Source organism: Pan paniscus, chromosome 6 (assembly GCF_029289425.2).
Source record: "Pan paniscus chromosome 6, NHGRI_mPanPan1-v2.0_pri, whole genome shotgun sequence".
NCBI lineage: Eukaryota > Metazoa > Chordata > Mammalia > Primates > Hominidae > Pan > Pan paniscus.
The window spans coordinates 149661590-149677848 of NC_073255.2; the positions used below are offsets into that span (position 1 = coordinate 149661590).

Below are 16259 nucleotides of genomic sequence, written 5' to 3' on the forward strand. Positions count from 1 at the left end.
CCTCTATGGCTTTCTTATTTTCAGTAGACCATTCTAGAAACTCTAGCTGCCTCGGTCTCCTAGGACTCTCAACTCCCTAGGACTCTTCACAACTCACAGAATCACTTGAACTCTGCTTGGGTTTCTCCCTGCGCTATATCCTGGAAACTCTCTCAAGGCAATATCCTAGAGTAATTGTAGGGCTTGTCTCATTTGTTTTCCATCTCTCAGAGATCACTGTCCTTCATTACCTGATGTGCAGTGTCAAAATTATTTCAAATATTTTGTTGCTTCAAGTGGAAGAGGATAAAGCTGGTCTATCTTATCCCATCTTGGCTGGAAGAGTAAGTCCCTTTACTCTGTTTTAAAATTAGTTATAGGATTCTGAACTGTGAAACTCTGATTCTACTACTTAAGTTATGTATAGCCGTCTTTTGTCTTCCTTGGTGACTATACAATTCAGTGTTTATAAACTTATCCATAAATAGATTTAATGTTAAGCTTAAGGATCAGATCAAATGGTCATGGTGTCTCAGCAGTCCCTGAAGAACATCTCTCATGTATATCTTGAGGAAGGAAGAGAAGATAATCCATGCATGAAGCCACTTGGGCTTTAAAATTAGTTCCTGATGGCACAGAACTTCTCTGCAGTGGTAAGCTAAGAACAGTGATTTTATAATAGAGAAAACGAAAGTAGAAATAACAGTAATGGTTTTAGGACTTGCTTGTTCCTTGATGTTATACAGATTTAATCATGCTCATCAAAATGATTCATAATCAAAGTTTCATATGAAAGTTAAATCTTCATGCAGGAACTTACCAGTAGTAACAACAAACATTTATTTAGCAGGCACTGTATAAGAGCTACTATGCTTGGTGCTTTAAATACTTTTTTTTTTTTTTCAAGAAAACATTACAACAACCTATGAAATGTGGTCTACTACTAACCCCATTATACAGATGAGAAAACTGAGGATCAGAGACTAGAAAATGGTGATGGAGAGGTTCAAACCTAGGCTGGAAACATGATTCTATTCTTTTATTTAAAAAAGTATTAAATATACTAGGCACTCTTCTAGGTACTGGGAATACAGCAATAGAGGGAAAAAATCCCTAATAATTAATATATTAATACTCTAATCCATACTTTAAAAATAACATTAAAATGCATTTTGTAAATATTTAAATGCATTTTGTAAAAATTTTTATGTCTAGAGTTCTATCAAGAGTAAAATGGTAAACATAATGAATTAATGTTATTCTGGAAAAAAAGTCTTTTTCTGATATAAATAATGTGCCTACTTTAGAGTTATCTATCTTTAAAAAATGCCTTTAACACAAACTCTTGGCATCACATGATTAAGGTAAAAGAAAGTTCAAGCTGGCTGGGTGCAGTAGCTCATGCCTGCAATCCCAGCACTTTGGGAGGTTGAGGCAGGTGGATCACCTGAGGTCAGGAGTTCGAGACCAGCCTGACCAACACGGTGAAACCCTGTCTCTACCAAAAATACAAAGTTAGCTGGGCGTGGTGGTGCATGCCTGTAATCCAGCTATTTAGGAGGCTGAGGCAGGAGAATCACTGGAACCCGGGAGGCATAAGTTGCAGTGAGTGATCATGCCACTGCACTCAAGCCTGGGCAACAAGAGCAAAACTCCATCTTAAAAAAAAGTTCAAGCTGATAAGGTGATCCTGCTTCACTGAATTGAAATGATAGTGTCATAATAACTGACCCATAGGAAATGTTCTCAAAAGAAAGGATAGTATCTATCATTTATTGAGTTCCTATAATGTACCAGGCCAAGTGTTAAGTAGTTTCATCGACTCAAGTACAAACAAGCTGGATTTAATAAAGTTCTGGCTGATGCCAAAGCCCTTGCCTCTTTCTACTATTCCATAATGGCTCTACAACACTGTATATTTCAGAAAGAGATGCATTAAAAGAAAATAATAAACCAAATATAACAAAATGCAAAACCCAAACACTACAGCTATGTGGAATTCTGTAATCTACTGAAGTTTCTTTTTTTTTTTTTTAAACGGAGTCTCACTGTGTCACCCAGGCTGGAGTGCAGTGGCGCGATCTCGACTCACTGCCACCTCCGCCTCCCGGGTTCAAGCGATTCTCCTGCCTCAGCCTCCTGAGTAGCTGGGATTACAGGCGCTTGCCACCACGCCCAGCTACATTTTTTTTATTTTTTAGTAGGGACGGGGTTTCACCATGTTAGCCAGGCTGGTCTCAAACTCCTGACCTCAGGTGATCCACCCATCTTGGCCTCCTAAAGTGTTGGGATTACAGGAGTGATCCACCATGCCCAGTTGAAGTTTCTTAATTGCAATGATTTTGCTTTAACATAGTTTTAGATTATGGCTATTTAGATGATAAAGAAAATAAAGACAATATTTGGTTAAATGCTCAATTTTTCACAAAATGTATTTAGTTTTGAAATCTCTCCTCAATGGGTACACAGGAAATACATTTGCTATTTTAGGGATGCAAAGACAGTGCTTTTCTTTTGTAAATATACATGTAAAATATTAAAGTCCAAAAACAAAACTATGCATACCTCTACAGCAGGTACAATATCTATGCCAACAGTTAGAAATTCTTCAAACTTCAGAAATGGGTTAAAGCAGCTGCCAACATCAAGTAATCTGATTTTTCCTGAGGCTTGTAGCAACCTAAAAACAGATATTTTATAAGAACAAAATCAAATATGAGAATATAAGAAATCACATAGATTATCAGTTCTTTAACTTTTTGGTCTCAGGACCCTTTTACACATTTAAAAATTACTGACGGCCCCAATGAGCTTTCATTTCTGTGAGTTATATCTATTAATAATGATCATATTTGAAGTTAAGATGAACAAGTCTTAAAAATATTCATTTATTAGACTTAAAAAGGATAGTAAAAAAGTACAGCCTTGTTTTATATATATTTACTTATTTAATTTTTTAAAAATTGAGACAAGGTCTTGCTGTATTGCCCAGGCTGGTCTTGAACTCCTGAGCTCAAGTGATCCTCCAGCCTCAGCTCCCAAAGTACTGGGATTAGAGGCGTGAGCCACTGAGCCTGGCTCCCCCACCCCCAACCCCCATTTTTAAAAAATATATTTTTTCAAGTCTCTAATGTCTGGCTTAATTGAAGATGAATGAATTCTAATATCTGCTTTTGCATTCAGGCTGTTGCAACATCACATGCTATGTAGTCTCTGGAAAACTCCACTCTACACTCAGAGTGAGAGTAAAAAACAAATGAGAATCTGTAACAATATGTAATACTATACACACTACTAGTCATTCTTACCCTTATTGGGCTATGGTTAAGGAGTTCTCGAATCAGAAAGGCTAAGACCATAACCTGACTCTGACCCTTAACATGTAATACGGGGATAATAGTGGTATTTACCCTTAGACTTTTTCCCAGAATTAATAAGATAATACATTTAATACTTGACCCTATGCCTAGTACATGGTAAGTGCTCAAAAAGTGGTAGATATCATTGCTCACTATTACCATGTTATATAAAAAAAATTGTATTTCTTCCACTAATGATCTTCCCTAGTAAAAGCAGAATTTGCTATATGCTAAATTCTGTAGTATAGATTCTAGTAAACTGAGTAGCAAAACATTTCTGAGAGTCTTAAAAAAATATACTTCTTATAAATTGAATTTTCTTTCTCAATGAAGTATCCTAAACCATTCAAGTTACTTCAACATTATGGAACAATCACCAATAACTTAATCATATCATGGATTAGCTTAATAACTGATCAATTCTCAGTAATATACTAAGCCTATTTCAAATTATTTGGCTTCGCTCCTTAATTTTTTATTTGCATAAAATATACACAGTTTAAAGAACAGTCACTCAGTGAGTGACCATGTAATTACCACTCAGGTCAAGACATAACGACTGCATCCTGGAAACATGACCCTCCCTGATGACATCCCCCACACCTTTATTTTAGGTAGTCACTATCCCTATTTTAGTCACTTATCCTTATTTATTCCCTTGATTTCCTTTTATAGTCTTAAGTACCTACGACTGAATGTCTACAGTTTAGTTTTACACTACATTTTGTAACTTGCTGCTTTCATTTGCTGTTGTTTTTGAGTTGTTTGTGCTTCTATAATTCACTTTTACTTCTGTACAGTAGTACACTTAAGACTTTTATTAGCATGGCATTAAGTCTAAAGATCACTTAAGGAGAATTAACATGTTTACAATATTCAATCTTCAAATTCATGAACATGAATAGTTATCCATTTACTTAAAAAACTGTCAATAGTTTTGATCATTTTCTCTAAAAAGTTCCCTCACATCTTTTGTTGGAGTTATATTCCTTGGTATTTCCTAGTTTTTGATGCTTTTATTATCTTTTTTCCCATGGATACACTTTACTGTTTTTTTTTTTTCCAATTTCATTTTTTATTGTTGGTTACACAGATGCAATTCACTTGGATACAATACTCCCCCCTTATCTGGTGTTTCACCTTTTGTGGTTTCAGTTACCCGCAGTTAACCATGGTCTGAAAATGCTCAACAGAAAATTCCAGAAATAAACCAATTCATGAGATTTAAATTGCATGACATTCTGAGTAGCATGGTAAATTCTCACACCGTCAGACCCAGGACATGAATCACATCCATTTGTCCAAAGTATCCGTGCTTTTTGCATTAGTCATTAACAGGATATCTTATGATCCTGATATCTAACAATTGACATAGGCATGGCTTCATGATCTAGGATTACTGAAAGCAGGTGATCCTCCTCCTCCTGATGTACGGTCAGAAGGTCAACAGTAGCCTAATGCTAAGTCACCATACCTATGTCATTCACTTCACTCCATCCCATTGTATGGGCATTTTATCATCTCACATCATAAGTGTAAGTGAAGTACCATAAGACACTTTGAGATACCATACTCAAATACTTTAAAAATTATGTGAGTAAGTGAAGTACAATAAGATACTTTGACATACCATACTCACGTAATTTTTATAGCATTTTGTTATAATTGTTCTATTTTATTGTTATTCTTATTGTGCCTAACTTATAAATTAAACTTTATCATGGGTATGTATATATAAAAACATAGTATGTATAGGATTCAGTAATGTCTGTGGTTTTAGGCCTCCATGGGGGGTGTCAGCATGTACTCTCTGTGAAGAAGGGGTGGCTACTATGCATTATTTTTTTTAGATCCAGCAGCTTTACTAAATTTATCTCGATTGTTTATCTGTATATTATTTTGTGTACTCTAGGTACATAAGTTCCTAATCTGTGAAAAATGACATTTGTGTTTCATCCTCTCCTATCACCCACCTACCCATCCATTTTTTACCCCCTTACCACTCTGCTGAGGACTTCCAATATGTTGGTAGATAGAAGTGGGCAAGTGGATGGACACTATTAATCTTACATCAGAAGGAACATTCCAGTGTTTCACCATTAAATGTAATAACTGGTATAGGTTTTAGATACTACCCTTGATAAAGTTGAAGTTCCTTTTTTATAAACTTTTATTTTAGGTCCAGGGGTACATGTACAGGTTACACAGGTAAACTACGTGTCTCAGGAGTTTGGTGTTTAGGGAGTTTGGTGTACTGATTATTTTGTCACCCAGGTAATAAAGATAGTTCCCAATAGGTAGTTTTTTTTATTCTCTCCCTTCTCTGTCTCCACCCTTAAGTAATCCCCAGTGTATGCTGTTTCCCTCTTTGGGTCCATGTGTTCTCATCACTTAGCTCCCACTAACAAGTGAGAACATGAGGTATGTGGTTCTGTTCCTGAATTAGTTTGCTTAGGATAATGACCTCCAGCACCATCCATGTTGCTAAAAAGGACATGATTTCATTCTTTTTTATGGCTGCATAGTATTCTATGGTGTATATGTACCATGTTTTCTTTATCCAGTCTACTGCTGTTGGGCATTTAGGTTGATTCCATGTCTTTGCTATTGTGAACTGTGCTGTGATGAACATATGTGTGCATGTGTCTTTATTGCAGAATGATTTATAGTCCCTTGGGTGTATACCCAATAATGGGGGATTGCTGAGTCTAGTAGTAATTTTGTTTTAAGTTCTTTGAGGAATTGCTACACGGCTTTCCACAATGGCTGAACTCATTTACATTCCCACCAGCAGTTTATTAGCATTCCCCTTTCTCTGCAACCTTGCCAGCAGCTGTTATTTTTTTGACTTTTTAATTAATAGCCATTCTGATGCCTGTGAGATGGTATCTCACTGTGGTTTTGATTTGCATTTCTCTAACGTTTAGTGATGTTGAGCATTTTCTCATATGCTTGTTGGACACGTTTGTCTTCTTTTGAGAAGTGTCTGTTCATGTCCTTTGCCTACTTTTTAATGGGGTTGTTTTCTGCCTGCAAATTTGTTTAAGTTCCTTATAGATGCTGGATATTGGACCTTTGTCAGATGCATGGTTATATTTTCTCCCATTCTGTAGGTTGTCTGTTTATTCTGTTGATAGTTTCTGTTGCTGTGCAGAAGCTCTTTAGTTTAAGTAGGTCCCACTTGTCAATGTTTTTGTTAAAATTACTTTTGGCATCTTTGTCATAATCTTTCCCAGGTTTTATGTCCAGAATGGTATTTCCTAGGTTATCTTCCAAGGTTTTTCTAGTTTAACATTTAAGTCTTTTTAACTGATCTTGAGTTTACTTTTGTGTATGGTGTAAGAAAGAGGTCCAGTTTCAATCTTCTGCATATGGCTAGTTATCCCAGCACCATTTATTGAATAGCGAGTCCTGTCCCCACTGCTTTTGTCAACTTTATTGAAGATCAGATGGTTGTAGGTTTTATTTCTGGGTTCTCTATTCTGTCCATTGGTCTGTGTGTCTGTTTGGGTACCAGTACCATGCTGTTTTGTTTACTGTAGCCTTATAGTATCATTTGAAGTTGGGTAACATGTGATGCCTCCAGCTTTGTTATTTTTGCTTAGAGTTGCCTTGGTGATTTGGGCTCCTTTCTGGTTCCGTATGAATTTTAAACTAGTTTTTCTTAATTCTGTGAAGAATGTCATTGGTAGTTTGATGAAAATAGCACTGGATCTGTAAATTGCTTTGACAGTATGGCCATTTCAACAATAATGATTCTTCCTATCCATGAGCATGAAATGTTTTCCATTTGTTTGTGTCATCTCTGATTTGAGCATTGTTTTGCAATTCTTGTTGCAGAGATTTTTCACCTCCCTGATTAGCTGTATTCTAGGTATTTTATTCTTTTTGTGGCAATTATGGATGGGGTTGTGTTCTTGATTTAGCTCTCAGCTTGAATGTTGCTGATGTATAGGAATGCTGCTGATTTTTGTAAATTTATTTTGTATCCTGAAACTTTGCTGAAGTTGATCATCAGATCTTGGAGCTTTTAGCAGAGACTATGGGGTTTTCTAGATATAGAATCATGTCATCTGCAAACAGAGATAGTTGGACTTCTCCACTTCTATTTGTTCCTTTTATTTCTCTTGCCTGGTTGCTCTGGCCAGGACTTCAGGAAATCATTTTATGCTTAGCTAGGGTAGTTTTTCCTTTTTTGACACAAATCCATGTGGAATTTTATCAAATGCATTCTATATATTTGTGCAGATATGACTAATCTATGTGGTAGAAAAAAATTCATTAATTGTATAGTGTCAAATCAATCTTGCATTCTTTGGAAGGTCCTAATTTGGTTTCTATATATTATTCTTTTCATAATCTGAGGATTTGTTTTATATGTCTGTGTGTATATACAGTAAATTCTGGCTACTTGTGGTCATTTGGTTCTATGAAGTGACCATGAATGTTGAATTAGTGAATGCTAAACAATGGCTCTTATGGAAACTTCAGGATTAGGTCTCTGGTCACAACATTTTCATCAATACATACCTTGAATTTATATGTTTCTGTTTAAAAGCACTGTATTTAATACATATTGTTGATGCATTAACATTGAACTCGTGGCCAACAGCACTATAACTCATGCCTGAAGGAAGCTTACATAACACATGTATTTTTCTTTGTTAAGGCACAATACAGCTTTCTTGTGCTCAGGAACACTAGACTTCAACACCATATGTGGGGGTTGTTTTAAAAACAAAGACATCAACAAAAAGCACAAACAAAAAATGTAACACCAAATAGGCTGTGAAAAGGGTGTTTGTGTGAGAGAGTGGAAACAAGGCATAGCTCACCTTGTTGGACCTCAGTTGGGAGGTTTATGTGTAGAATGAGTCAAATTTTTTGCCACAAGTATTGATTGTAGGGTTACAAGTAAGTAAGTTTTAGTAAGTTAGGTAATTCACAGACAGGGAATTTACAAATGAGAATTGACTGTGTGTAGGTATTTTCAGGATTTTACATCTATGTTTATAAGTGGGCAAGTTTGTTAATCATGTTGTTCAAATATTTGATAGTCTTACTTTTTGAATGTTTCCTCAATCTTCCACCATTAAGAAAAAAAACAGAATAATCTCTGCAAATTGATTTAAAGGTATTTTATTTTCATATATGTTTATTTTTGCAAAAAAGAAACCTAGAAAGGATAAACCAGAAACTAATAAAACCTCAGAAGATCTGGAACAAGGTGGATGCTTTAAGTATGAGATGGGATGTCTGAGTATACCGTTCATTGTAGTTTTGACTTTTGAAAGTTGTTAATGTTTTACATATTCAAAAAATAAAACCACTATAAACTAATGAATCTAGTTAAATGTCAAATAACACAGAAGGAAAATCAATAATTCAATACCATTTGAGCATACTGTTCTAAAGACAATAATCTTGATGGGTAATATCCTAAGGACAAAAAAAAAGAACTGCAAAAATATCCTGAATTTTAATGTTTGTTGTTGTGGTAGTGCTGATATAGTCATCTTGAAATTATTTTGTGTGTCTTGAAGAGCTGAGCAAATAAACTAAAGTTGCTGAGAGATACAAACTCAGAATGAGGGAACGGAGGGAAAAAACCCTGCAGTGATGGATTAGAATTAGAGGTTTCATAAGAAAGGATGTCAAAGCAGTGACACCACAGTAACAAAAAGCATATCTAATACTCAGAATTTGGTTTCTAAATACCGTTCTCTCACTAAAAGGAACCTGTACTTCTTAGAGGAACAGCTTATGCCAGGGTTGAAGCAGAGAAAGTATACGGTAAGCCTCGATGATCTTATTGTACAAGAAAGTAAAGCACTGCTCAAACACTATGACAAGGTATAAGAAACTACTTTAAAGGCATTTCCATTGGCCTAATTTGGGATGATTTCACCATCATAAGAATGAACTTTAACACAATGATTTAAAATCTGAGTCTACAGGTACTTAAATAAGAAAGGGGGAGAAAGGAAAGATGTTTTTACAAAAGAATGCCAACCAATATATTTGAGCAAGATAGAAATTAATCACCATTTTGCAACCACTGTAATAAAAACAACTTGCTTTAGGCAAGACCACTAATGGATGCTAAAGCCACTGGTGAAAACAGAAACTTCACTTGGTGTTTATGTATATAATTCACTCCACAAATTACAGACTAAAGGTACTTGGGAGGAATCTGGTAGACATCACCTTAGTCAAAAGATCAAACATCACTGAAAATGGCACAAATTGACATTTGTCCCTGAGTGATGCCCTGAGAACCCAATATCACCTATGTAGCATGCTTACCAGAAACATTAATGTAATCACAGGGAGTTTTCTGTATTAATGCAGTCCAAGAGATATTTAACTAGATACTATATGTAATCTTTGATGAATCCTGGATCAAACAACCATCAAAAATAAATCTCCCCAAAACAACTATAGATTTGTCTGTCAATTTTCATTATATATATGAAGTGTTAATAAATTTCATTATTTATTCAATATTTGTTTCATATATGCATACAATACTATTAGGCACAAATTAAAAATTGTTATATTTTCCTACTAAATCACACCTTTTATCACAAAAAATGTCTCCTTTATCTCTAGCAATGATACTTACTCTAAAGCCTCATGTTTTGGATATCTCTCATAAGAGCATAAATTGGATTTTTATATTCAGAGTCTGACTATGTTTTAATTGGAATATTTTGATCTGTTATATTACTTTTGCACTTTCTATCTGCTCTACCTATTCTATGTTTCTTTTCTCACACTCTGTACTTTCTTTGGAATCACACTGGAAGTTTTAACAACACCCAGAGATTCTGATTTAATTGAGGGGTATGATGGAGTCTGGGCATTATGATTTTCAAAAGCTCCCTAGGTGAATGTATTGTATAGCTAAAGTTGAGAACTGGTTTTAGATTTTTCCTTTTTAAATCTTAATAATTCCATGTTTTTGATTTTGCTAATTTGAAAATTTTACATTGCCTTTGTCTTCACCCAGACCATACAAAACCTTGAGAACACTTAAAATTCTGTTAACCACATAAATTAGTCATTTTGTGTATTTCAATTCTATTATTATTACTGGTGTATATCTGTTTAGACTTTCCATTTGGGATCACTTTTTTTCTGCCTGAAAGATAGCTTTAGAATTTCTTTTAAGTGAGGTTTGGCTTTCCATTCTCGCCTCTCCTTCTGCAACTCCAATAAAGATGTAAGTTATACTTCATTTTTATCTTCTGTCTTTAACCATTTTATTTTTTTTATATTACATTTTCTTGTCTGTGTGAGGCAAGACAAGATAATAATGTTACCTGGATGATAATGTTTCCTAGTTTGATAATTCCTCTTCAATTCATTCCATATACTGAGTTTATTTTAAATAATTTTGGCTTTCCAAATGGCTAGTCTTTAAAGTTTCTATTTCCCGTAGAAATTTTCAAGCAATTCTTTTCTCTAAAATAGCATCATCCCTGGGATGCAAGGCTGGCTCAACATATGCAAATCAATAAATGTAATCCATCACATTAACAGAACCACATGATTATTTCAATAGATGCAGAAAAGGCCTTCGATAAAATTCAACACCCCTTCATGCTAGAAACTCTCAATAAACTAGGTATTGGTGGAACATATCTCAAAATCATAAGAGCTATTTATGACAAACCCACAGCCAATATCATACTGAATAGGCAAAAACTGGAAGCATTCCCTCTGAAAACTGGCACATGACAAGGATGCCCCCTCTCACAACTCCTATTCAACAAAGTACTGGAAGTTCTGGCCAAGGCAATCAGGCAAGAGAAAGAAATAAAGGGTATTCAAATAGGAAAAGAGGAAGCTAAATTGTCTCTTTGCAGATGACATGATTGTATATTTAGAAAACCCCATCGTCTCAGACCAAAATCTCCTTAAGCTGATAAGCAACTTCAGCAAAGTCTCAGGATACAAAATCAATGGGCAAAAATCACAAGCATCCGTATACACCAATAATAGACAAACAGCCAAATCATGAGTGAACTCCCATTCACAACTGCTACAAAGAAAATAAAATACCTAGCAATACAACTTACAAGGGATGTGAAGGACCTCTTCAAGGAGAACTACAAACCACTGCTCAAGGAAATAAGAGGACACAAACAAATGGAAAAGCATTCTATCCTAATGGATAGGAAGAATCAATATCATGAAAATGGCCATACTGCCCAAATTTATAGATTTAATGCTATCCCCATCAAGCTACTATTGACTTTCTTCACAGAATTAGAAAAAACTACTTTAAATTTCATATGGAACCAAAAAAGAGCCCGTATAGCCAAGACAATCCTAAACAAAAAGATCAAAGCTGGAGGCATCACACTACCTGACTTCAAACTATACTAGAAGGCTACAGTAACCAAAACAGCATGGTAGTGGTACCAAAACAGAGATACAGACCAATGGAACAGAACAGAGGCCTCAGAAACAACACCACACATCTACAACCATCTGATCTTTGACAAACCTGACAAAAACAAGCAATGGGGAAAGGATTTCCTACTTAATAAATGGTGTTGGGAAAACTGGCTAGCCATATGCGAAGAACTGAAACTGGACACCTTCCTTACACCTTATACAAAAATTAACTCAAGATGGATTAAAGACTTAAACTTAAGACCTAAAACCATAAAATAGCTTGTTTTATAAATTCTGATTCATAATTCTAATATACAAAGCCTTTATAGGTCTGTTCTTGCTGCCTCTGCTGACTTTAGGTCATACCTTGTTTTCATACATGCTTAGTAATGATTTTTACTATAAGCAATTTACATTTCCTGAAAAATTATTTATGAAAATTCTTTGAGTAGAAGTCTCTTTGCTGTGTCAAGCTACCTGGAGTACCACCAGTTTAGGGCCACTTTCAACTAAATAAATACAAGGTTTAAAGTTTTGTGGACCCACTTTGCAGATATGAATTTGTGCTTGGGATATACTATGGTTTCAACCTGTTCAGGGTCTGTCTGCTTTGGATGAAGGAATAGATTTACTTCTGGTTCACCAAATTGAGAAAGCAGCTGTTTGGAGATTCAATTCTATAAGAGGAGTGTAAAAGCCAACGCTCAAGTTTGCCAGTTTGGACCAATGCTCTTAGCTCAACAGAAGCTTTGTGCTTTGCTTACTTTTCTGGCTTCCTGTCATCATTTGGATTTTGGCCTTATCAGTTCTTACCTAAGAAGATTTATCCATCATTTTAAAAAAGTTTTCAGTTTGGGAGATAGGTTAGAATATCTAGATAATCATATTCCAGTTTAACTTTTAAAGTAAAATAAGTAAACAGATAAAATTATCTTAGTCTAAGTAGTCAGCATAAAATCAGTTTGTGACAACATAGTCAATAGTTACGAAAGTGTATGTAAATAAACAGTAGTAGTGTTTTGTTACTGTTCATTGATGTGAAAGTACTGTATTACATGAATACGTTAAGTATGCTAAAGACAATAGACTTTGAATATCTATTAAAAGACTGTACTTTCTTCATCAAAAAAGGCTAGAGGGCCAATCTTAAGTGATCTTAACTGATACACTTTACTTCCACATTAATATATGCAATGCACACAGCAGGAGAACCTAACTTGAGAATCAATCCCTCATTAAATTATTAAAAAACTAGAACTATAGAGAAGTGCTTATTATAACACAAGAGGAACTACCTGAAAATGCATGTTCAGTTGCTTAAATGTTTTCAAACAAATAAAACTTCTTTGCCAATTATAACTTAAATTCAGCAAATATTTAAATCATCTAATGAATAAATTTGAGTCTTGAAAGATTGTATCATACAACCATGTGTACCTTCTTCCTCTAAGTCAAAGGTTTTAAAATAATTTTTGGACCCTCAAACCCCTTTAAGCAGTCTGAAGACAGATCCCTTTTCAAAATGCTTTCAGAAATGCATGAATAAATCAAATCACAAAATTAGTTATCCTGAAATAGTTATCATACTATTACAAGAAAAACAAAGCTATGATATAGTAACAAGTTTCTTTAGTAACACATTAAATAATGAGGATTCAGCAATGTAATGACTACCACAATTTCTAAGTAGTGATGAGAATAAGTATTCTGATATATATAACTACAATATGATACAAACATCTGTAATTTCTCTAAGTAATAAAGTCATAGATACTAGTTTTGCTGCCTACATTCATAAAAGAAGGAATTGCTAAATTTTAATTGGAGTGAAACTAGAAAACTAGAAGAGACCAATAAATTCCTGAACACATATCCCCTTCCAAGACTGAACCAGGAAGAAATTCATTCCCTGAACAGACCAATAATGAGCTCTACAGTTGAATCAGTAATAAGTAGCCTACCAAACAAAAAATGCCCAGGACCAGATGGATTCACAGAATTCTACAGCTGTAGAATTCTACAAAGAGCTGGTACCATTCCTACTGAAACTATTCCAAAAGACTGAGGAGGAGGGACTCCTCCCCAACTCATTCTATGAAGCCAGCATCATTCTGATACCAAACCTGGCAAAGAAAACAAAAAAAGAAATATCCTTGATGAACACTCATGCAAAAATCCTCAACAAAATACTTGCAAACCAAATCCAGCAGCACAATGAAAAGTCAATCCACCACAGTCAAGTAGGCTTTATCCCTGGGAAGCCAGGTTGGTTCAACATATGCAAATCAATAAATGTGACTCATCACATAAACAGAACTAAAGACAAAAACCACATGATCATCTCAATAGATGCAGAAAAGGCTTCTGATAAAGTCCAACATCCCTTCATGTTAAAAACTCTCAATAAACTAGGCACTGAAGGAATATACCTCAAAATAATGAGTCATCTATGAGATACTCACAGCCAACATTATACTGAATAGGCAAAAGCTGGAAGCACTCCCCTTGAAAACCAGCACATGACAAGGATGCCCTCTCACCACTCCTATTCAACATAGTACTGGGAGTCCTGTCCAGAGCAATCGGATAAGAGAAAGAAATAAAGGGCATCCAAATATAATAGAGAGGAAGTCAAACCATCCCTATTTGCTGATGACATGATGATCCTGTATTTAGAAAACATCATGGTCTTGGCCCAAAAGCACCTTCTGCTGATAAACAACTCAAGCAAAGTTTCAGGACACAAAACTCAAGGTACAGGAATCACTAGCATTTCTATACACCAGGAAGGCAATCCCATTCACAATTGGCATAAAAAGAATGAAATACCTAGGAATATGGCTAACCCGGAAGGTGCATGATCTCTAGAATGAGAACTACTGCTCAAAGAAATCAGAGACAACACAAACAAATGGAAAAACATTCCATGCTCATGCATAGGAAGAATCAATATTGTTAAAATGGCCATATTGCCCAAAGCAATTTACAGAGCCAATGCTATTCCTATCAAACTACCAATTACATTCTTCACAGAACTAGAAAAACTATTTTAAAATTCATATGAAACCCTAGAAAAGTACCCAAATTGCCAAGGCAATCCTAAGCAAAAAGAACAAAGCTGGAGTCATCACATTATCCAACTTCAAATGATACTACAAAGCTGCTACAGTAAACAAAACAGCATGGTACTGGTAGACAGACGCATAGACCAATGGGACAGAATAGACAGCCCAGAATAAAGCTGCACACCTATGACCATCTGATTTTTGACAAAGCTGACAAAAACAAGCAATGGGGAAAGGACACTGAATAAATGGTGCTGGGATCAGTGGCTGGCCCTATGCAGAAGATTGAGACTAGACCCCTTCTTGACACCATATACAAAAATCAACTCAAGATGGACTGAAGACTTAAATGTAAAACTTAAAACGATAAAAACTTTGGAAGACAACCTGGGCAACACCATTCTGGACATAGGAATATGCAAAGGTTTCATGACTAAGATGTGAAAAGCAATCGCAACAAAAGCAAAATTTGACAAATGGGATCTAATTAAACTTAAAAGCCTCTGCACAGCAAAAGAAACTACCAACAGAGTAAACAGACTAGCTATAGAATGGGAGAAAATATTTACAAACTATGCATTGACAAAGGTCCAATATCCAGCATCTATAAGGAACCTAAACAAATTTACAAGAAAAAACAACCCCATTATAAAAAGTGGGCAAAGGACATAAACAGACACTTCTCAACAGAATACATACACGTGGCCAACAAGTATATTTAAAAAAGCTCAATATCACTGATCATTAGAGAAGTGCAAATAAAAACCACAATGAGATACCATCTCACACAAGTCATAATGGTTATTATTAAAAAGTCAATAACAGATGCTGGTGAGTTTGTGTAGAAAAGAAAATGCTTATACACTGCTAGTGGGAGTGTAAATTAGTTCAACCATTATGGAAAGCAGTGTGGCGATTCTTCAAATAGCTAAAGCAGAAATACCATTTGACCTAGCAATCCTATCACTGGCTGTATACCCAAAGGAATACAAATCATTTTACCATAAAGACACATGCACATGTATGTTCACTTGCAGCACTATTGACAGTAGCAAAGACATGGAATCAACCTAAATGCCCATCAATGGTAGACTGGATAAAGAAAATGGAATAGTATTGCAGTCATAAAAAAGAACAATATAATGTCCATTGCAGGAACATGGATGGAGCTGGAGGCCATCATACTTAGCAAACTACTGCAGGAACAGAAAACCAAATAGTGCATGTTTTCACTTATAAGTGATGAGAACACAAGGACATAAAGAGAAAAACAACAGACACTGGGGCCTACTTTAAGGGCAGAGGTCAGGAGGAGGGAGAAGTTCAGAAAAAATTACTGTTGGGTACTAGGTTTAGCACCTGGGTAACAAAACAATCTGTACAACCTTTTTTTTTTTTTTTTTTTTTTTTTGCACGAGAGAAACAATTCTTTTACATTAATGCTAGGTAT

At 35.2% G+C, this 16259-nt stretch overlaps 1 protein-coding gene across 1 annotated transcript in view; it reads right to left on the reverse strand.

Moving 5' to 3' along the window:
* The window catches only part of BMT2 (base methyltransferase of 25S rRNA 2 homolog), a 119253-nt gene that overhangs the window by 10878 nt on the left and 92116 nt on the right, over positions 1–16259 (reverse strand). The window contains exon 4 of the mRNA XM_003811233.6: positions 2545–2659. Within this exon, the coding sequence (XP_003811281.1) occupies positions 2545–2659 (115 nt within the window). The remainder of the gene's footprint in view (positions 1–2544; positions 2660–16259) is intronic.